The following is a 22,903-nucleotide window of genomic DNA, read 5'->3' as shown; positions in this document are numbered from 1 at the left end:
ACTGAGCTGATATCAGGCAAGGATGCCTCGTGCATAGTCCGGGAGATTGCTGCAGTTCATTTAGCAGCCAGAAGGGGAGCAAAAGGAACGCGTCAACGTCTCCCTCCTCTCCTTTCCTTCTTCATATGGTCTCAGAGCTCTCCCAAAAGCCCCCGAGCATCCCTTTGGTGTGTCCCTACAAGGCTCGAGCAGAAAGCGTCTGAAGGTATTCTTGGCAAGGGGCAGCTTATAAACACTTTAAAAGCGAGGACAGGCAGTGCAGAGGTGGAATGTAGCCTCGAAATGATGCTTCCCCTGGAGCAGGGGTCCCCAACCGCCGGGCCGCGGACCGATACCTGACCACGGGTCATTTGCTGCCGGGCCTCACAGAAAGAATAAACTTACATTCCTTCAGTTTTAGTCAATCCGGAATCTGAAAGACGTTTTATTTTGAAAAATTACTGGATTCTCCATTATATCAGTGTACAGTATGCAGGTGAATGCGCACTTCTCTGTCACGTTACCGCATAAAAAAAACAAACGTCTTTTAATTTTTTTCAGGAAGGGGAAAAGGCCCAGCCAGGAGACAGAAGAGGAGCCAACGACTTCCAAGAAAGAGAACGCTACATTTAATAGACAGTATCAGGAGTCCTATTTCAAATACGGCTTTATCTCAACGGGAGATTCACACACACCAAGCCTACTCTGCCTAATAAGCAGAAATGGTGAGTCGTATTTTTCATGCACTTTTTATTTGTGTCATGGTTCTGTTTGTGACCAAAAGGTGGCACTGTAGGGCTCGGCCTGCAGCTGCACACCTGTTGGTCATTGTCCCATTAGTGTCTGTTAAAAGGACTCCCGGCATGACCACTCAGTCATTACTTGTTCTGTCATGTTTGTTTCTGTCATGGTTTCTGTTATTGTTATTTTTTTGCTTCAGACATGGTTTTTGTTTGATACTTTGGACTAGTGATGGGTACATGAGGCCAAATGAAGCATGTTGACACAATGACACACTGTGTTGATACTGTGTCACTGACCACTGACACCTGCTGGACTTCAGAAATCCCTGCAGACAACCCACTTGACAGACTGAAGTGACTGATTTGATGATGAAGCGTATACAATATCATTCACATCTATCTATTCCCATCTATTCCCCTCTGTCGGGTATCGCTGGACCTCAAATATAGGATCTGCTGTTGCACCTCTTCCCATTCTCCCGACCTCATCATCCAAATGTTGCCACAGGTCATCTAAACTACAACTAAACCTAACAAAATTGGCATTTAGAACCATTTCCAAAAAACTAATAATGATGAGTAACATGCCAGATGTAGTTTGCAGAGGCGCTTCTGTTGGTAGATGGCAAATTCGACATTTCAGCTCCAATAAAATATGTGAATGTAAACTAATAAGAGTTACCTTGAAATGGATTTGAATTAGAATGGAACAAGACACAAATCTGAGAGGCACTTGGTGAGACAAGGAGATTTCAATACATACCTTATTCCCCAAAAGGAGATCAAAATGGTCCCACACGGCAGACAATTTGCGCTTTCCCAGGACCTGCTCCATAATATGCATGTATTTCGAGAAGCGAGCGGCGGTGAGGTCCGGCTTGTTTCGGCAGGCGGCATCGCGTCGCTCGACGCACTTCCTCATAAACACAGTTTGGCGGGCTTTTGCGGCATCGACGCCCCCTGGACTGAGTCGACACAGTTCTTGTATTGGTCACATGATCATCTTGAAGCAGTACGCGCACCGACGCAGGGATTGCTCTGTGAGCTCGACGCGTGCGTCAACGCATTGGTGTTGCTGGACCCATCACTACTTTGGACTCTTTTTTATGTTCAGGACTTTGTTTTGGATTTAGTTTTCTCAGCATTTTTTTCAATACAGTTTCTCTAGTTCACCCTGCTCTTCCCTGCCTGCCTGCTTTTTGGGGTCCTCCACCACCACCATTTGTGACAGAATGACCCAACCAACTACTGGACCCCAAAAGGACTGGTCCGAGTTCCACCCTGTGCCTGGCGGAGCACGTCTGCGGCCTATACCCTTTCCCCTTCAGGCAGCGCAGGTGATGCGGCTGTGCCTGTTCCCTGTCACGCCGAGCCCTGTCCGCATCCACGTTGAGTCGAAACATGTCACGTGCCTGTTCGAATTAAGTCACATCCACGTCCACGTTGAGCCGAGCCACGTCCACATCAGACCGAGCCCCGTTCATGTCCGGCTGTCCCATGTTCCCCGTCACGTTGAGCTCCGTACACGTCAGGCTGAGCCGAGCCATAGGGCTGCCGTCACCCTCCGTTCTTGTTCTCCGGCAAGGCAAGGGTTGCCGTCACCCTCGTTCCTGTTCCCGGCGAGGCAAGGGTTGCCGTCACCCTTCGTTCCTGTTCCCGGTGAGGCATGGGTTGCCGTCGCCCCCTGTTCCTGTTCCCCAGCAAAGTAAGCCTATGGGTGACTTTGGGGACGTCTGGGATCTGTCCCTTGAGGGAGGGGTACTGTCATGTTTCTGTTTGTGACTAACCACTGTAAGGCTCTGCCTGCAGCTGCACACCTGTTGGTTATTGTCCCATTAGTGTCTATTAAAAGGACTCCCGGCACGACCACTCTGTGTCGGGTCATTGTTTGTTCTGTCATGGTTTCTGTTACTGTTAGTTTTTTGCTTCAGCCATGTTTTTTGTTTAATTCTTTGGACTCTCTTTGTATTCAGAACTTGAGTTTGTTTTGGATTTAGTTTTCTCAGCATTTTGTTAATACAGTTTGTCTAGTTCACCCTGCTCGTCCCTGCCTGCTTTTTGGGGTCCTCCACCACCATTCGTGACAATTTGCGCCGTATCTTATTTTGAAGGCACATTTAAAGGTTACCATAGCGACCAGAGAATGTTGCGGCCAGATAGAACATTCCTCGTGTCATGATTCGTGTTTATTATTATGTTTCAAAAATACCACACTTTTCATGCAGGTCATATTATATTATTGTATCTATCTGGCCTTAAAAGGCCGGTCCCTGAAAATATTGTCTGACATGAAGCCAGTCTGTGGGGCAAAAAAGGTTAGGAACCTCTGTCCTGCAGGATACTATGAAACTTCACAAGGGAGCTATTATAAATTCCCCAAGCGATGGCAACCTTTTGGATGATGAGAAAACATTTCAGCCACTGTGGTCAAGGTCTGAGAAATATTTTTGCTTTTGATGTTCATTCAAACATATATTTGCTGATACATTTATGTTTTCTTCCAATAATAATAGGTGGTTGAAGAGTGCTTGCCTTCTGCTCAGACTTGTCCCTCAGTGATATGTTGCACTTGTTTTGCTGTTGCTTGTATTTGTGCTGAATTTGTACTAAATCAAAAGAGCGCGTTTGATGCGGCTGTGGTGGGCCAAAGTTAAATTTGATTTGTTTCAGAGAGCAACTTGTAATGATAATTGGAAGCAGCATGTTACCTGTTTCGCCTTGCACCTTTGTGAGCGTCTGTGGTGCAGTGGAAACTATGCTTGCGTGGATCCTATCAAACAAAACAGTTTTGCTTCTCCTAATATTAATACATGACACAGACGGTTAAACACAGCAATCGTCACAGACCTGGAACTGCCTCAGGTGGTGGTCCGGAGGACACTGTCGTCGCTGGCGCCCAAAGGGTGTACTCTTTGAGACAAGGGCGCTCCTCTTCCACTGTGCAGGTTTTCAGGTGCATATATAGCAAGATGTCATACACGGCCATTTCTCGGTAATTCAAAGCAACTTGTGTTTCACACGCAGTAGTTGACTCCATTGCAGGCTCCAATGACGGATGCCTGAATTTCAGTAGACCTGGAGACCGTGGCACAAGAAACTGACAGTGTTTTTCCAATCAAAAGGTCGCTTTGACAAAAAGCCACTTGCAGATCTCCTCTGCGCATGCGTGAGAATGGAGATGAAAAAACACCTACCAAACAACAAGCGGTTTTTATGACAGAACATTGGAGTGGGCCTAACTGTACACTTTAAAGCTTGCAGGCGTTGTTTAAAAAGGCTTTGAGCCTCATGTGACAAAATGACGGGTGCGCTTTGTGCCATGCTTAACTGCTCTGATGGAATTTGGAGTCTTGAACTTTGGTGTGAAATAAGAAAAAAAAAACACACCATTGCAAAGCATTGGAAACATTCGTTCATTCATCACAATTAACCGAGAGAAAAAGATCCAGATGGACGAAAATGATTGACTCAAATTGTAAATTTCTTGAGCACGTTTATTCACGAGGCGGCACGGTGGTCAACTGGTTAGCACGTCCACCTCATAGTGCAGAGGTGCAGGGTTCAATTCGGGCTCCGGCCTTCCTGTGTGGAGTTTACATGTTCTCCCTGTGCGTGGGTTTTCTCCCAGTACTCCGGTTGCCTCCCACATTCTGAAAACATGCATGGCAGGCTGATTGAACACTCAGAATTGTCCCTAGGTGTGAGTGCAAACGGAAATGGTTGTTCGTCTATGGGTAGCCTGCGATTCGCTGGCAACCGCTTGAGGATGTATCCCGCCTACTTCCCGAAGACAGCTGGGATAGGCTCCAGCACCCGCCACGACCTTTGAGAGGATAAAGCAGACCGGAAAATGAATGAATAAAAAAATCTGATTTTGTTATCTTGCAACAAAACCAGGATCAGGCACACTGGGCCACCTAAGGTCTTCAACCAAAGTACTTTCATTAAAATCTGATGTTCCATTTCAAAATAAAAGGCCTCTGAAATATGCCAGTGTGACCTTTACACTTGATTTTTTTTTTAAATCATTAAAAATTCAGTTTTCGTTATCCCGCAACCAGTTTACTTCTAGGTCACTTTGGGTGGGTACCTTGAGTGGACTAGTGTGCCCTACATGTAGTCTGGTTCTTGAATTTTTAATGATTTTTACATTTCAGGTGTAAAGGTCAAAATGGAATATTTCACAGGCCTTTTATTTTGACATGCATCATCAGATCTGAATGAAATCGTATTTTGTCTGGATACCTTGGGTGCATGCAAACTCCACACAAAGAGGCCAGAGCCAAAATCAAACCTTGCACGTCTGCACTGTGAGGTGGACGTGCTAACAAGTTGACCACCGGGCTGTCCTCATATTAAATTTTTTTTTTATGTGTGTAAAAGTCAAAATTGCAGATTTCAGAGACATTTTATTTTGAAATGCAACATCAGACCTTAATGAGAGTATTTTCATTAGTTTCGATAGAATGGATAGATTTAGATAGCATGGATGGCCTCGTGTGCCTTAGAAGTAGTCTGGTTGCAGGATAAGAAAAACAAAAAAATGTTTTTTTTAAAATTCAGATATAAAGGCAAAAACTGCAGATTTCAGAGGCCATTTATTTTGAAATACATATATTATATATATATATATTAACATAAAATCTTCGTGAAAGTAATGTGGTTGGATACCTTGGTTCCCTTGACCTTGTCTGGTTCCCGGATAATGAAAATTATTTTTTTCATATATATTTTTTTATAATCAGGTGTAATTTTAGTCATTGATGCAGAGTTAACTAACTTTTCTATCTCAACTTCAGAATGCTTCAATGTGCTATTCTGAGACAATTTTCATTCTCCTTGTGTGAACTCATTGCCTGACTGCTGATAAATTACAGTGATCCCTCGCTATTTCGCGGTTCGTTTATCACGGCTTTGGTGCATCGTGGATTTTTTCAAACATCCATCCATCCATCCATCCATTTTCCGAACCGCTTGATCCTCACTAGGGTCGCGGGGGGTGCTGGAGCCTATCCCAGCCGTCTTCGGGCAGTAGGCGGGGGACACCCCGAATCAGTTGCCAGCCAATCGCAGGGCACACAGAGACGAACAACCATTCACGCCCACACTCACACCTAGGGACAATTTAGAGCGTCCAATCAGCCTGCCATGCATGTTTTTGGAATGTGGGAGGAAACCGGAGCACCCGGAGAAAACCCACGCAGGCCCGGGGAGAACATGCAAACTCCACACAGGGAGGCCGGAGCTGGAATTGAACCCGGTACCTCCGCACTGTGAAGCCGACGTGCTAACCACTGGACTACCGGGCCGCCTTTTTCAAACATTCATCCAAAAATTTTTTTTTAAATTGGAAATGTGGAAGGTCCAAGTGGGGCACGTGTGTGCGCATGCACGCATGGGCCTGCAGGTGAGTGTATGTGTGTTGCTGAGAGAAAGAGAGAGAAAGAGACTTATAAGAACAAAAGCAGGTCTCTCCATCCTTAATTGTCTAAACAACCTTAATTGACAAATCATAAACACGTCTGCTGCACGCCCAGGGATCGATGGCCTGTGTGTGTGTGTGTGTGTGTTAGTGCGCTCTGCTCAAGCGCAAAGTCTCATGTGTGGCAATTTTTTTAATGTTAATTGGTCTTTACTTCCGCGGCCCGGTAGTCCAGTGGTTAGCACGTCGGCTTCACAGTGCAGAGGTACCGGGTTCGATTCCAGCTCCGGCCTCCCTGTGTGGAGTTTGCATGTTCTCCCCGGGCCTGCGTGGGTTTTCTCCGGGTGCTCCGGTTTCCTCCCGCATTCCAAAAACTTGCATGGCAGGCTGATTGGATGCTCTAAATTGTCCCTAGGTGTGAGTGTGGGCGTGGATGGTTGTTTGTCTCTGTGTGCCCTGCGATTGGCTGGCAACTGATTCAGGTTGTCCCCCGCCTACTGCCCGGAGACGGCTGGGATAGGCTCCAGCACCCCCCGCGACCCTAGTGAGGATCAAGCGGTTCGGAAAATGGATGGGTGGATGGTCTCTACTTCCGCGGATTTTCGTTTCTCGCGGGTGGTTTTGGTCCCCATTAACCGCGATAAATGAGCAGTTCGGTTCGAGATCAATTTCACTGAGGGGGCCGGGCTGGGGCCAGGGGGTTTTGATGGAGGGGCACATTCAACCCAGGGCTAAAAAGACAGATTCAAAATCTTATTTGACTTTTTATTTCAACAAACTTTGAAAGCATTGTAGTCATAACATTACAGTGATGAGAAAAAAAAAACAGTATTAGGAGGGCTAAAATGTCTGCAAGCGTAACAATACGCCGTGTCCATCTGTTGAGAATTGTCATGTTCCGTATTCGGCAGCAGGTGGCACGCGTTCATTTCTGCCGGCTGCACACCTGCTGCCTATTTGTCAGTGATTGCACCTGCTATATCTAGGCGCTCCGGCGGTCGACTCATTGCCGGAGTATTGCATGCCGTGCCACTGCTGTTGCCCATGTTTCATAAATATCGTTCGATAACTATTTGCTATTGGTTACCTTTTCTTCTTCCCAAGGGGATTATTATTAGAAGCACATACGTGAAATCGTAATTAAACATATTTCCTAGTGATGGGTCCATGAGGCCTCATGAGGCGTGTCGACACACTGACACACTGTGTTGATACTGTGCTGATACTGTGTCGCTGACCACTGCCACCTGCTGGACCTTCAAGATCCCTGCAGCCAACCCACAGACTGAACTGACTGATAAATTTGTTTGTTTATTGAACATATAAAATATACAATTCGGTAATAAATTGGCAAAAAGTGAAGGTAAGATATAAAAAAGGAAAAGAAAATAGTCATCATCACAAATATGTGTTCAAAGGAGTAGAAAGAAGTAAAAAACCTATTGAGTCCTACCCCTTCTTATATATGAATTGATCATTTTTCAAAATAGAAAAGAAAGTCTACATATCAACAAATGCTTTTACCCTTATGTATGCTGTACTTATCTATTTTTACAACTTTCGGTTTGTATATACAGTACATACTCATTGGAGCACATTTATATGTCGATTTTCTCATATTCATAATGGATGCTACATTTCATTAATATATTAAATAATCTCATCAATGTATTTCTGATGTATTGCTATATTCCATGAGTGTATCGAATTTATCAGCTTAATTCTGATTTGTGTAGTTTTCTTGTACTACTCTCGAATTCATTTTTGAACTCAGCAAGAGAGTTACTCATTTTCTGGTCCGTTTCAGAATTATTCCACAGATTTACACCTATTACAGATACACTCCTTTGCTTGATGTTTGTTCGTGTTTTGGATTTTTTTGTATAGGTTAGTACCCCTTAAATTATGACAACTTTCTCGAATTTCAAAAAGCTTCTGGATGTTTTGGCAAAGGTTATTGTGTGCTTTGTACATTAATTGGGCGATTTTGAAGTCAACCAAGTCATGAGATTTCATGGTTTAATTTGATAAACAGTGGATTCGTGGGTTCCGTCTATTTGGAGCCAGTGATTGTTATGATTGCTTTGTATTGTAGTTTTAAAACAGTGTGTTTTACTGGCATTTCCCCATAATAGGTCAAATATGGAAGTAATAAAAGTATGTGTACAAGGATCTCTTATTCAGCACATCCTTAGTTTTTTGGAGGATCCCTATGGTTTGGGATATTTTTCTTTTAACATTATCTATATGTAGCTTCCAGCATGGTTTTGCATCTATTACTGTTCCAAGAAATTTTCATAAGGTCATTCATCGATTTGATGATGAAGTGTATACAATATTCACATCCATGCATTCATTTTGCAACATTCAATGTGTTCCAATAATGTGAAAATCATTTGAATGAGGATGCTTGTGGGCTTTGACTTCACAAATTTTTGAGAAAAATAAGATGCTCCAATGTTTTAAATTTCAGCCTGTTGCATCTTTTACAAGCAATTTCCCCTGCTGTGGAGAACACACGCTCACAAGGGACGGATGAGGCTGGCGTACAAAGGAACTCCTTTGCGAGGTGGGAGAGGTTTGGGAAAGAAGTGTGTTGGTCCTTCCAGTACAACAGCGGGTACCGGTCACGTGCAATATTCCCCTGTGCCAGGTATCGCTGGACCTCAGATATTGCATTTGCTGTTGCACCACCTCTTCCCAGTCTCCCCACCTCATCATCCAGATGACTCCACAGGCCACCTAAAAAACAAAACCAAACAAATTGGCATTTAGAACAGTTTCCAATAAACTAATAATGATGAGTAACATGCCTGATGTAGTTGCAGAGGGCTGCGATGATGGTCCAGGCTGGGCCTCGATTGTGCACCCGATGACACACATGCACTCAGACCGCAGTCTGGATATGGCCTCCGTGCACCTGGAGGAACTGCGGAATCCAAGTGATTTGAATCTGGGGTCTAGAAGTGTTGCTAAGGTTCACACACTCATAGACTCCAAACTGGAAGCAGTGTCTGTGACTCGACGCTTGAGGTGTTCGTGGAGTTGTATGACTGGCTGTGTGTGCAGGGTTGAAGCGTGGCGCTCAAGTGCATGATAAAGCATTTTCATCATCGGGATGACCTTTGAAACTGAAACTTGCCTCTCTTCAGACAACTCCACTGTAGCTTGATGGAATGGAGAAAGCACAAGTAGTGCTTCTCCTATGATGGTGAACTCATCAGCTGTCAGTGGAGCCAAATCTGTCTTTAGGGAGGCCAGAGATACCCACACTGGTTCCCTCTCACCATGCAGCCTTGACAGCATTTCATAGGTACTGTTCCAGCGTGTTGGCAACTCATTGATAAGTTTCAGTGTTGGACGTCCCATCTGTTGCTGCACCTGAGCAAGCTTCTCCTTGGCTGTAGTGCTTGAACGGAAATATGTAACAATGTGCCGAGCTTTGTTCCTAATGTCTGTAAGCGCAGGGACCTGATCGCATGATTTTCTAACTAATAAATTAAGACTATGCGCAATGCAAATTGAGTGGCGTATTTGGAGGTGTCTAGTGGATGCGATCATGTTCGGTGCTGCGTCAGTCACAAGACACTTTACTTTGTTGGTTATGGCCCAGTCCTCCATCATGCCCCTTTTGACCTGGGCCAAATTGTCAGCAGTGTGATTTTGTGGAAAATATTGTACTCCCAACACTGATGAACACAACTGCATATTTGCATTAATGTAGTGACAAGTGAGTGCCAAGTAGGCCTCCATGTTCACAGAGGTCCACATGTCAGTCGTTATACTCACTGCCACAGCTTGCTGTACTTCCATTTTCACTTTTTCCCATTCCTCCTTATATTTGTCGGCCACCATTTTCTTGATGGTCTGAAAATTAAAACCAAAAGCAAACATTATATGGGATTCATCTACTACATTATGGAACTTTCACACAGACCTTTCTCATCGGCAAAACATATGAGGGTTCAAGGACCTGAATCAGCTGCTTGAACCCTTCACTCTCCACAATGCTGAGGGGCTGGCAGTCCTTGATAATGAAGTTCAGCAGTGCCTGATCGAGCAGCTGCTTCCTGGAAGCTTGATTGTCAAACATGGAGTGGAGAGTCAACCAATAATAATTACTCATTGCCAATTAATCATCAACATAGCAACCGTGAAAAGATGAGTGAACGTTTGTATACCTGGCGTAATACTGGGTGTATCGCGAACTTCATTCTCATGCTTGGCCCGATAATGCCTCAGCATGGTGGAGGTGCTTCTGTTGGTGTATGACAATTCGACCCGGCAAATTCGACATTTCACCTCCAATGAAATGTGAATAAGAAGTAACTAAGAGTTACCTTGAAATATATTTGAATTAGAATGGTACAACACATGTCAATAATCTGAGAGACACTCGCTGAGTGGCACTCGGCAACAGAAGGCGATTTGAATAAATAAATACCTTATTCTCCAGGACATCAAAATGGTCCCACACGGTGGATGATTTGCGTCTCTGCTCCATAATTGGCAAGGAAGGCACGAACACGAAGTCTGTACCACGAACTTCGACAAGCGAGCGTGAGTGAGGTCTGGCTTGTTTCGGCAGGTGGCATTGTGTCGCCAGACGCACTTCCTTATAAACACTGTGCGGCGGGCTTTTGCTGCGTCAACGCCCTCTGCACTGAGTCGACGCCCCCTGGACTAAGTGGCGCAGCCGGGACTGTGCCAAGCAGCCGATGCAGTCTAAACTGCACCGGTGCAGTTCACGTGTCAATTAGCAGCCTGGACTGTGTCAACGCAGCCGATGCAGTCTAAACTGTGCCAGTGCAGTTTACGTATCAATCACGTGACGTAATGAAGCAGCACATGCACCGACACGTGGTTTGCTCTGTGAGCCCGGCGCATGCGTCAACGCATCGGTGTCACTGGACCCATCACTAATATTTCCTGGTTCTCGTTTTTACCAGCGTCTTCTGTTGTCGCGTTCCTTATTTCCTGGTTCTCGTTCTTTGACCAGCGTTTTCTGTTGTTTATTATGCGGGATTTTTGTTTATAATAAATATTAGTTTTGATAAAGTCCTTGTCGGTATCTGCTATTTCGGGGATCCACTTATTTTCGTTTTCTCTGTTACGTACGAAGCAGTTCCCTTTTCCTGCTTCGTGCGTAATGTGACAAGAATATTCAAGCCAGGGGATGATATGGTACCAGCCTGCCTTGAAGCTCCTTCTCTTGTCCCCCATCAGGGTCCTGGGAAACTGTTTTAGGTCTGGCTGCCTTGGCGGGTCCTCTTTACATCAACTGATGTCTGTGGACAAAGACAAACCAAATATATGTAAACACAAGTTCTGCATGGACACAGCATATTCACTAACCTTACATTGCTGAGGCACTCAGACATACACAATTGTCTAAAATGAATTGATTGATGCTATTTATTAATTGTATTCATTATTTTTTTAATTGTATTAAATAAATATTAATTAATACATTCTCAAGCCTGACCGGGGACAAAAATTGCAAATACACTGAAGCTAGATGTTTTACATGCATATAATTATCCACATTTTAAAAGGCAATGTCTTATATATTGATCCTGTTAAATAAAAAGGAAGAATAAAAAAATTACACACACACACAGAGAACAGGATCATGTTCTTTTCAGCATGTGTCCTCCCTCTGAAAATAAATGAATCCCGTGTCCTCTGACTCTCCCTCTCTGGTGCTTTCAACTTGCTTCTCTTCAGAACTCTCACCACCATCATCATCTGACTCTCTCTCTGTGTCTGGATCAATTTGTTTCTTTTTCATATAGAAATATGATGTAATGTCCGTTTTTCTTTTCATTTTTAACATTAAATGTTTAAGTGAAGAGGAATTAGAATTAATAATGCTACTGTTGGGGGCTTGTTTCGTTTTGTGATTTTACATCGAAAATATAAATGGTGTGTCGAAAATAGCACTCGTGTCGTGGTAATGTCCTTCTCTGCGGACTGCTTTTCATTTTCCCGCTCATTTTTGAATGGTGCAGCGCACTAAAGAGTCCGACTGGAATGTTAAACCACGCATTTTGGTTTCACCTTTCGCGTCGGCGACTCGGCGAGACTGCGTCATCTACGCTCGGAGGAGGGGGGGGGGGGCAGAGTCAGTGCTACAGGGGCACCCCCCGTTGCCCCCCCCCCAGAACTGCCACTGTAAACGAGGGATTACTATATTTTAACATTGTTTTAGTACAACGGGTGGCCCGGTAGCAAGTGGTTGGCGTATCGACCTCACAGTACAGAGGTTCAATCCCGGCTCCGGCCTTCCTATTTGGAGTTTGCATGTTCTCCCCTTGCCTGTGTGGGTTTTCGTCGATTTAAAATAACGTTATTGGATCTGCTTCATTAAATTTAGCGGCATCGGTTGCTGTTTTGACAATTTTTGCGTCTTAAATTATAATAAAACCACGGTAAAGTAAAAACTCGGACTTCCAAGCGATGGCAGCTATTGATCCAGTTTGCATTATTAGCAGCCCCTTCTGCTACACATGCGCAGAAAGTCGTTAACTACGGCAATTCCACTTGGACAAAATATGTAAGTGCCCTGTAAACATCGATTGACGTTCCGTATGTATAAACACGAGACTATAAAATAATTCCACATCAACACTTTGAGATTAAAACACGAGACTATAAAATAATTCCACATCAACACTTTGAGATTATTCTTTTTTCCTTTCAAGGACACAGGAACTCCACCGAACCTCGCAATTTTTTCGCTATTTTTGGTCAAATCGTTTTTGCTGCGGGCGAGCTGTCATTGATAGCTCAGCCGAAATGTCGAACAACGGAGTAAGAGCGCAAAAAATAGCATGGCTGGACAGAGCACTTTGGAGTGGGACACACACACACTCGACTGGAACGGGGCACAGGGGTAAGTAAAAGTGTGGGTGGTGGGATTTTGGGATTGCGCCATTGTGAGTGCATCATATGTACTTCCGTGGGAGGAGATTGTGGATATTTCCGTCGACGACAACATGCTGATGTAACTGGAGCAGGTGATCAGCTCACTGAGCTCAGACTCTACATCCAGGTTGCTGGCTGAACTTGTTTGGCCTCGGACCTGGACGACGTGGAACAATCGCGGTACTGTTTATACAACAGACGATGCTACGTTGAGCAGTACAGTACCTGTGGTGTGGTGGGAAGTAAGTGCGGTGATACTGTCAAGTGACATCCTCTTTGGCATACCTGTTTGTGGAGACGCACGGGCTGTTATTCTAAGACCACATCGGCCAGGGTTGAAGTATTCTTCCGACCTTGTTGTTCCGGTTGGGCAGCCGCCACTGAACCACATTCCACCGTATCAAACGATCATTAGCAATTTTAGTGACTGAGAACGACACGACCGCGACACCTGAACACGGAAAATAACCCCATTCGGAATATTTTCGATTTCCTCGTGATAGTTACGTTAAATGGAGTTTGCTGGTCTTATTTTCGGTCCCGTGATTGAATAGAATTTGCCCGAGCTAATTGCTAGCTTGTGCAATCAGCGCAGGGAACATCCCGACAGGTAATGTTAGCAACGTAATACCACGGGTACATGTGTATGTGCTCTTCAATTTCTTATAATAACCCATTCTTGTTTTGAGATGGTTTGTTGTGAAGCGATAGGCCTAGTATCGCCTAGTAACCAATGTAAGGCAGTTCATATGGAATTGAATGTAAGCAGATCTGCAAATCTAATGTTCTGCAGGTTCCTGTTTGCACAAAATGCACCATTATCAGAGTAACGCGTATTTCTCAGCAAAGATCATTAGAAGGTCAGACTCTTCACAGGCACCCAATTTGATGTAAATTCACCAAGTTAGCAACAGAGGGGGGCATTAAGTGTATTCACTACGTTCTTCATCAAGGACTCACCACAGACTCAGAAGCATGACTGTCTTGTCCTTTACATGTTATATTTAAGGAGAGGACAGGCTTGGTGTGTGACCCCCATGATCCAGAAGAGCAGTCATGCACAATCCATCACCTGAAGGAGTGACAGAGTACCCTGAAGGATTTGTGGTGGCAAAAGATGCCACTCCAGAGACAACGCTGGGCACTGCCTACTCTCCGGTGGACTACATGAGCATCACAAGCTTCCCCAGGCTGCCAGAGGAAGAAGTGATGCAGGGGGACATTGCCTACAAATCTCGTAAAGATGTTGACAACGTCCTCGGCGAACAAGAGACAGGTCCGTAATACTGTCACATGGCGTTTCCGAAAAAAAAAAAAGTCCTCGAAAGACTCTTTGCGTGTTGCATGCATGAGGAATTCAGAAAAGTAGTGGTAAATTATTCTATATATTTTCCATTTCAGACCCAGACATATTTTTGAGGTCTGCTCGTCTTCAGCGTCTCCCGTCCTCAGCATCTGACCTGGCTTACCACGATACCGTGTCTTTGAGGGAGACAACCAAAGACCCTTTTACGCAAGATTGTGCTTGCCAGCGGGATGGACTGAGTGTCATCATAACAGCCTGTCTCACCTTTGCCACAGGGGTCACCATTGCGCTCATCATTCAGATCTACTTTGGAGACACCCAGGTGGGAGTGGGCATTCGCATGTTACAACAAGGGTGATTTGCTGAAATATTTCTGGCCTGATGAGTGAAGCTACACACACACACTGCCTGCTTTTTCTTGCTAGGTCTTTCACCAAGGAGCGGTGGTGACAGATGTGGCTCGGTGTACATCCCTTGGGTTTGAGGTTTTGGGGAAGCAGGGGTCCAGCGTCGATGCTGCCATCACTGCTGCCCTCTGTTTGGGCATTGTACATCCTCACACCTCTGGTTTAGGAGGGTGAGTTGTCCAAGGAAAAATCCTGTATGCATTGGGGAAACATTTTTATTGCATTTGCCTGTATTTACCGATATGTCTATTGATGTACTCAGGGGTGGAGTTATGCTGGTGCATGATATTCGAAAAAATGAAACAAGGGTCATTGACTTCAGAGAAACAGCGCCGGCTGCCATTCGGGACGGGTTACTCCAAACAAACCTTGATCTCAATGTGAGGCATTTTATCCCATGTAGCTGTTAAGCAAGTCATACTTTTAGGATTTTCAAATTGCATGATTTATGTGCCTTTCAGCCCGGTCTGCTTGTTGGAGTACCAGGAATGCTCAAAGGGATGCATCATGCACACCAACTTTATGGCAGGTGTGTAATAATACATTTTAGCCTTTTAATTCCACTTGAACACCTTGATGAGGTTCAATCCTTGTGCTGTGGCACACTGGCACCACAACTTCGACATTCTTCTCCATAATGTATTCCTTCAAATCATGGCCTCGGGTCTTCATTTACTGAACTGTGAAGAGGCAGAACTAGAAATTATACTATGTTATTATTTATCATAGAAAACAAGAGCCCAACCACACTAATTGTACTCGTTTCATCGCTGTCTTATATGAAAGACGCAGGGAAGGTCAACTTAACAAGCAGAAAGAACTAAAACAAATCGCAAGGAATGGCATCTAATAACGTCAGCCCAGCGATATAGATGGACCATTATGCTGCGGTCAGACCCAATGCGAGTTGATTGTTTCTCGTGTTGCATTTTCAAATATAGTCAATGCAGTTCACGAGGTCGGACACAAATGCATGCCAGGTGGGGCAGATTAAGTAATTTGAAGCAAAAAATTGTTTCTTTGCCCATTTTGCCAGGGTTTGCAAATGTGAACTTGTTCTCATGTCACGGACAACTAGTTGAGAATGTACTTAGTACGTCATATGCGACAGCACACGCACAAACAGGCACACACAGCTTGGTGAAATAAAAAACAATGTGGGACACAATTATTGTGGTCTCTGGGACCAAGAGGTAGACAACACAGCCAGCTTACAATAGCAACTGGGATAGAGCCAAAAAGAAGCAGGTTTGGTAAATGGAAAGCGAGAAAAATTGGTGATCGGGTGAGTGTATTGACTTGTTTACTGGTGTTCAAATGTCAACCAAGATAGCATTTAACAACCAAAGTAAACAAACCACCTGTCACCAGATCGCCCAGTGATGTTCAAACTTTATTTATTAATTTACTTATGCATTTATTTATTTTAATTCAGTTGAAGAAAGAGAAACTCCTCCTATTCCCCACTTGAAGTGACCCCCACGTAGTTCCCCGGTGAACAAACACATGCAAGACAAGCGGGGCATTGTGATATTTCGTGTTTGGTCTGAACTTAGCATCACAATTTGGCTCAATCATCCTCAATACAACTTGCATGATTTGACTTGATTGATCAGTCTCCAGTTTGCATGCGAGTACCAAATTATGCGACACGTTTCCATCTCATCTTTGACCTAACTCAATATTTGTAGTCCTAGGCTGCTCAACTGGCTCCGTGTTCAATTACCGGTAGTTCTTGTATGTGTTTTGAATTGCTTAAGTGCAGAGAAACTTCTTTTACTGGAGGTGCTACCATTTAGAATAGGGTCAATCCATGATAATTCACACAAATCTCCAGAGCCTCCCAATGACATCTCTTCAGTTTGCATAATGTTTTTTCTATTGGTGCCATATCATGTCAAATGAAAGAATCAGTAGTTTGAGCCTCCAAGCCCAAATGCTTTTCAGGTTACGGCCTGTCCAAGTTTGACTGCCAAATATAATGCCAAACACAAAACATTTCCACAATATGAACCCCCAAAATGTCCTAAAAAGGTATTTGAGTCATTAAAAATAGCCATTCTTAAAGGGTCAATATCACTAAAAATAAGAAAAGTACACCAATGCTGTTTTTAAGTGCAGGTATTGACAGAATACATAGATATAGCAATGTACTGGTCTTTACCTACCTCAAAATAAGAGGTGAGGGCCTCCAAATATGGCCCAAAATTTAATGTGCAATACCTGGATCCCCCAAAAGGGCGTGGCACTCAAACTATGACAGGCCATAACCTGAAAACCGTTTGAGCTAGGAGATTTAAACTTCGGGTTCATTCATTTGACATCATAAGGCACCAATAAAAAAAATTAATCAAGCAAATTGAAGTGGTATCACTGCGGAGGGTGAATTACTTGACATGGAATGACCCAGTAACTAATGCAACTAATTTGATAAGACAAAAATAAATACCGGTAGTTCATAAAAACCCATATAGCTACCTCGCTGAACTGCTATCCTATTCCAAGGGCCCGTTTGCAAAAGGAGTACTGATGACAAATCATGATTCGTTTCAAAGCCTTTCTCAACTAAGCCAGTATTTCATGTCATAAATTTGCCAGAATACCGTGGAAGAACGTGGTTTCCATGGCAGCAGATGTGGCCAGAAATGGATTTAATGTCACTCATGAGTTTGGTAGGTAATTTTAATGTGACATGTACGTCACTTGGAGGAAATGAGATTTGATGATTCCTGCCATCTTTTCGTATCCCTAGCTGAAGCTCTTGCAAACGTTAAGGACCAGAACGTCTCGGATGCATTTCGGGATCTCTTCTTACCTAATGGCCAGGCACCACTCTCTGGGTTATTGAGCAGACGGCTGGATTTGGCCAGAATCTTGGATGCTATTGCAGTTAAAGGGATATCAGAGTTCTACAGTGGAAACCTGACACAGGAAATTGCTTCAATGGTAAAGAATTCGCAAATCTTCGCATATAAGAATGTATTAATTCTTCACACGCTCACTGAGCACTCATACTGCCCTAACATATCGCTCCTAAAATAATGGCATATGTCATTTTTCATTCTTTTCAGAGAACACAAAAATACGAATTAGATTATTTTTATTATGCATTTGGATTTCAAGGGAACAATTGAATGATCCGGGAATTTTGCTGATTTTGAACAGAGGTGGCCAGCATCCTGAGATGTTGAAGGCAAATAATTATTTTTTGTTAAAATATGACTAAGAGGGGGACAATATTAAAAAAAAAACTTTTAAATGTATTAATGTATTTAATTCATTAAAATGCCATTTTGGGGGATAAATGTCTGATAGTACACACTATTTCAAAATTATCAATTAAATCAACTCTAAAACAATACATTGGTTTTGTCAGGGGTAACTCAAACCATTAGTATTTCAAATCAACTTTCCACTTTCCATGATCGGCAATGCCTTCGATACGTTTAAGCTTCCGCTAAAAACAACAGTGTAATGTTATGTGTTTTTTAATAAGGGAAATACCACTACACTGTACTAGTGTTGTGCATCTCTCCACATTCGATACGATTCTCCATACATATGGGGTACAATACGATTCAAAGATGTAAAGATTTTAAAATGTGAATGATTCATTTCAGTGTAATTACCATTCGATTTGAAATGGTACGGCTGTAGCTTTTGTCATGTTTGTTAATATGCGACAACTTGTAAAAGTATTCCACAGCCCAAACTATCCAAGTTGATTAAATTCAAAGAAACCAGCAGTCATCAGCAATGTCAAACTGCTTTATATCTGGTGTACATCTGTAATAAAACACGATTCGCTACATATCTCGACACACGGGGTGCTACACAATTCAAGGATACGATTTTGAAATGTAACGATTTGATTTGGGTTGTCAAATCGGAAATAGATTTTCTGATTCAAATTGTTTATTATTCCATACATACGCTTCAAAATATGTTTACTTGATAAAAAAAATACAATAAGAACAGTTTGCGGGTCATGATTAATTTATTGCTGCTCCTGGTCAAAATTCGTGATGACTTGGCCGTCGGGTGGCAGTATAATACAATACAATACATGCTGATTTATATAGCGCTTTCACAACAGCGGCAGCTGTAACAAAGCGCTTAACAAAACAGTTAACATAAAGTAAAATAATAAACACAACACATAACGTAAAACACGGACAGTCGTGCAGTCCTAACCACTTTTCCGTCACACGCTTTGTTTGAAGCAGTACAGTAATGAAGACAAATTAATTTTACGCCTCTACTTTAAGTAAATCCATAATCTGGAGGAATATTTGCTGTTTTCTGAGTATTATTACACTGTTGTTGCATTGTTTGTGTTCAAGAATCCGTTCCTTAAAACCTTACATGACCGCCACACAGAAGCTATTTGTTCGCCCCTCTAGTGGTAACCATATTATATTAGCATTAGGCTAGTGGATTTAAAGACAAATGATCGGAATCAGATTCAGAATCATCTTTATTGGCCAAGTAAGTAGAACACACAAGGAATTTGTCTCTGGTATAACACGCTGCATTCGTATCATGATAAACAAGGACATGACAAATAAGTATGGAAAAATTAAGTCTGGAAGGACATTCCGTAATGTAAGTGAACTGTTGAGTGGTGGTACAACCCAGTGACAACTGTGAGACAATGTGCAAAGTATCAAGCAGAGCTAAAGTGATCAGTGGTAGAATACAATACTATAACAGTTGTACAGTTGGTGCAGAAATTCATTGAACCATTTTAAAGTGACCAGTAGCAGTATCTGAAGGAAAAGTGTGTGCAATTATGTGGATGTTTAAAATACCCAATGTATAATTCTCAGTTTTCCATTTAGTTTGGCAGTAAACCTCAACTGAGAGCGGAAGACTCGTTTTTTTGAAGAATTAGTCACGAAGCCAACATACTGCTTGTTATGAAGTGATGTCTGTTGAGTTAGCTGCCACCATACATCACTCGTCTCTCAAATTATTGCTCACAAATCAAAGCAGGGAAAAAATCAGACAAATTACAGTTTCTATATCAAAAAGCTCACTTGTATTTCAAGGCACAGTTGAAGTTTGAGATGTTCTGAATTGTAATAATGGTAATTTTAGTGTTTTGTTTGGACCGGACAAGATTGAATTCAGTGGCCTGACTCTGAAATGGCCTTGACTATTGTGTTTCTCTGTTGTCCTCGTTTGTATAGGTGCAAGCAAGCGGTGGGGTGCTCACAGAAGATGACTTTGGTAACTACAGCACAGTCCTAGAGCAGCCAGCACACATCAACTATCAAGGTGAGTAGCAGTTTCATTCTCCATTTTCCTTATTTATTTTTGCAACAATAAGTGCAACTGACATATTGTTTTTTTATTGCCGATGTCTTTGAAGGACACCATGTGATGGTGACTCCGGCACCCCACGCCGGTATTGGCCTGATCACAGCCCTCAACATCCTCGAAGGTTACAACATTACCAACGAGGTGCCCAGGAGCAGCACGTATCACTGGACTGCAGAGGTAGTGTTGAACCTTTCACTAAATCTTATTTATAGTACAGTATAGTGGAACCTTGCTGACGAATTGGTGGATGTCCATTAGAGCCAATGGCCGGTTAAATTTCCTTTTTTTTTTTCTTTTTTCTGAATGATTGTAAAGTAATATAAAGGTTTGTCCATAGATAAGAGCTTGACAAAAAAAGCAGCTGAATGGCGTACTGAAAATATCATGTTCGAGATACGTGCATGTACTAAATGATGAAAACTCGCTTCAGCCAACAACAGCTGATGCTAAGCTAACGTTGTAAGCCATGTTGTCCTTTGCCTTTAATGGGACAGTTACCTCTTTGACATGGCTGCCGCATTTGTCCATATTTTGACCTTGATGAGAAAGTTGCCCCCGCCATCCTGGCCACCACATAGGTGCGTACGTGAGCCTACCTTGGTCTACTGTATAGCTGTGACAACAGCGTCACAACCAGGAAACAAATGGACCAATCTCGATCTGCGATTCAACCACTCGCACTGTGGCCAGTTGGGGCAAACAGATTTTGACAGCTGCTGAACAAAGGGCCGTTTTGAGTGGACTTGACACTATTTTCTATCCGAGGTTCCACTCTACAACAATTCATCTATTATTTTGTTTCAGTCGGTGAAAATAGCTTTGGCCTTGGCAAGTGGCCTAGGCGACCCCATGTTTGACACTTCAGTCTCAGAGACAGTCAGCAAGATGTTGAGGTACACGATGCATTGCTCTCTTCTGCATTCATATGTGGTTTCTGTCAGGCTCATTCATAGAGACCTTCCCTGTCCAATCTCTAAGCAAAGTACAGGGGTCCTTGCTCCGCCAAATGATCAACGACTCTCAGGCCTTCCCAGTCAGCCATTACACACCCTCGTTTAGTTTGGAGGATGGTGCTGCAGCTGCCCAGGTCATGATTATGGGCCCGGATGACCACATAGTCTCAGTTGTAAGGTATGCTTTCATGCAACTCTGGTTTGTTTGTTTGTTTATTTATTTCATTTTTATTTCTTTTTGTTATGACTGAACTGAAAAGCAAATGATTTCATACCATATTTTTATTTTTAGTTCCCTAAATAAACCGTTTGGCAGTCGGATGGTGACTCCTTCAGGGATCCTTTTGAACAGCCAAATAAAGGCCTTCTCTTGGCCGAATAAAACCCACAATTCCAGACCTAACCCTGTAAGTAAGCCTTATTAGTCCTGCCTTGGGATACAAATTTAATTTGTTCCGTGCCCACACTCGTATTGCAAATCATTTCTCAGTGAAATTAATGGAAATGTCGTTAATGCGTTCCAGCACAACATGCTTGACACGTAGCTTACTCGGTCATCATAGAATAAAAGTTTGAGTTCTCAAGTCAAAGCAAAAAAAATGTCTGAAGGATGGCCTCCATCTAAAAAACTAAATGGGATCGGTCGTATCTCAAGGCAGCACCCTATTTTATAATGTTGGATGTCGATTTCTTGTCCCCTTCTGAAACATGGTTGATGTCATTAGCATAACAACCTCCAGCCTGGGAAGCGGCCATTGTCCTTCCTGATGCCCACTGTAGTGAGGCCATCCAACGGGGTGTGTGGTACATACATTGCGGTTGGATCCTCCAACGGAGCGAAAGCTCTGAGTGGCATCACGCAGGTGATTATCTTCCATAACAAGTCTGAATTTTGACGATGAGTGGGTGGTATTTTACACCTGGGAGGATGGAGATGTATAATATTTGTATGTTCATGCCTTTATTCATGGAATGATGTTTTCTTATCTGTCACAGGTGCTGCTAAGTGTTTTGTCCTCACGCAAAAACATGACTGACAGTTTAGCGTATGGTAGATTCCACCCACAGCTGGAGCCAGACACACTGCTGGTGGACTGTAAGTTTGTTTTCTACTCCTTTGTAAGCACATTCTGCGGATTCTCTTTGAGAAAACTCTCCACAATGCATTTTGTAATAATTTTCTTCTTTTTTTTTTTCAATATCATATTTTAGAACCTGTTCATTTGTATAATCAATTCTTAAACTTGTTATTAAATGTTATAATATTGATGATTGCATCCAAGTCCAATGCCCCATTCTCTCTTACAGCTGAATTTCTAGATGAAGATGTTGAGCTGCTGCTGGCCAAAGGCCACAAGGTTGAGAGGATAGATGTTTTGTCATTGGTCGAAGGCACCTGGAGAACAAATGACCTTATCGTTGGAGTGACGGACCCCCGTAGTGCTGATGCCTCAGCCCTTGCAATGTCCAGGACGTAGCCATAGTCCACAAACACTGCTGCTTATTAATTTTGGACATCAAATAAATGGAATGACAATGGACTATTCCGGGTGAAATCAAGCCACGCCAATGTGCAGTTTGAGATGATTTTGCAGCTGTTGCTTGGATAGATCATTTTAATGCAGTAGTCCAAGAGATCGTTGTTGGCCTGCTTATCACAATTGAATATAATCTGTTCTTCTCCAAACAATGCATTCCCAATGTCTGCCAAGCACATACTACATAGAAAATGTTATTTATCTGTTCCGATTCAGGCAGTCATGATCATTTACAGTTAAACACCAGACTGCGGACAATAAATGTGAAATCAGACATGGATTCGTTGAAACTGCCTGGGCTTC

General features: G+C 43.0%; 2 protein-coding genes and 1 long non-coding RNA gene across 15 annotated transcripts; 2 read left to right on the top strand and 1 right to left on the bottom strand.

The window, feature by feature from the left end:
- The first annotated feature begins 308 nt into the window (after positions 1–308).
- Positions 309–2,648, top strand: LOC147211286 (uncharacterized). The gene is made up of 3 exons (XR_015100302.1): positions 309–475; positions 541–704; positions 1,882–2,648. It is a non-coding gene; the product is annotated as an uncharacterized LOC147211286 (long non-coding RNA).
- Positions 2,649–6,895: 4,247 nt separating this feature from the next.
- On the bottom strand, positions 6,896–13,468 carry LOC147211285 (E3 SUMO-protein ligase ZBED1-like). 11 transcript variants are annotated; one of them, XM_086125061.1, is made up of 7 exons: positions 11,758–12,664; positions 10,589–11,432; positions 10,326–10,446; positions 10,118–10,221; positions 9,934–10,011; positions 8,958–9,104; positions 6,896–8,886 (listed from the first exon to the last, which is right to left on the bottom strand). In XM_086125061.1, exons 2-7 carry the CDS (start codon positions 10,646–10,648, stop codon positions 8,614–8,616), a joined length of 783 nt encoding a protein of 260 aa, XP_085981187.1. In that variant the 5' UTR covers positions 10,649–11,432; positions 11,758–12,664; the 3' UTR covers positions 6,896–8,613. The 11 variants fall into 11 exon arrangements, with proteins under 11 accessions (XP_085981187.1, XP_085981178.1, XP_085981195.1 ...); XM_086125052.1 differs by having other exon boundaries at positions 10,082–10,221; positions 11,758–12,663; XM_086125069.1 differs by having other exon boundaries at positions 8,958–9,073; positions 10,082–10,221; positions 11,758–12,270.
- On the top strand, positions 12,891–22,880 carry ggt7 (gamma-glutamyltransferase 7). 3 transcript variants are annotated; one of them, XM_086124957.1, is made up of 17 exons: positions 12,902–13,039; positions 13,199–13,313; positions 14,081–14,347; positions 14,473–14,699; positions 14,803–14,954; positions 15,047–15,164; positions 15,246–15,313; positions 17,383–17,456; positions 17,537–17,730; positions 19,977–20,064; positions 20,159–20,286; positions 20,914–21,002; positions 21,088–21,240; positions 21,355–21,469; positions 21,788–21,925; positions 22,059–22,158; positions 22,371–22,880. In XM_086124957.1, the coding sequence occupies exons 3-17, from the start codon at positions 14,128–14,130 to the stop codon at positions 22,538–22,540; spliced, it is 2,034 nt and encodes a 677-aa protein (XP_085981083.1). In that variant the 5' UTR covers positions 12,902–13,039; positions 13,199–13,313; positions 14,081–14,127; the 3' UTR covers positions 22,541–22,880. The 3 variants fall into 3 exon arrangements, with proteins under 3 accessions (XP_085981101.1, XP_085981083.1, XP_085981092.1); XM_086124975.1 differs by lacking the exon at positions 13,199–13,313 and having other exon boundaries at positions 12,891–13,039; XM_086124966.1 differs by lacking the exons at positions 12,902–13,039; positions 13,199–13,313 and adding an exon at positions 13,539–13,681.
- Positions 22,881–22,903: the final 23 nt, after the last annotated feature.

This window comes from Hippocampus guttulatus, chromosome 1 (assembly GCF_054856545.1).
Source record: "Hippocampus guttulatus isolate MCC_2025c chromosome 1, RoL_Hgut_1.0, whole genome shotgun sequence".
Lineage (NCBI taxonomy): Eukaryota > Metazoa > Chordata > Actinopteri > Syngnathiformes > Syngnathidae > Hippocampus > Hippocampus guttulatus.
This window is presented reverse-complemented; position numbering and strand designations above follow the sequence as displayed.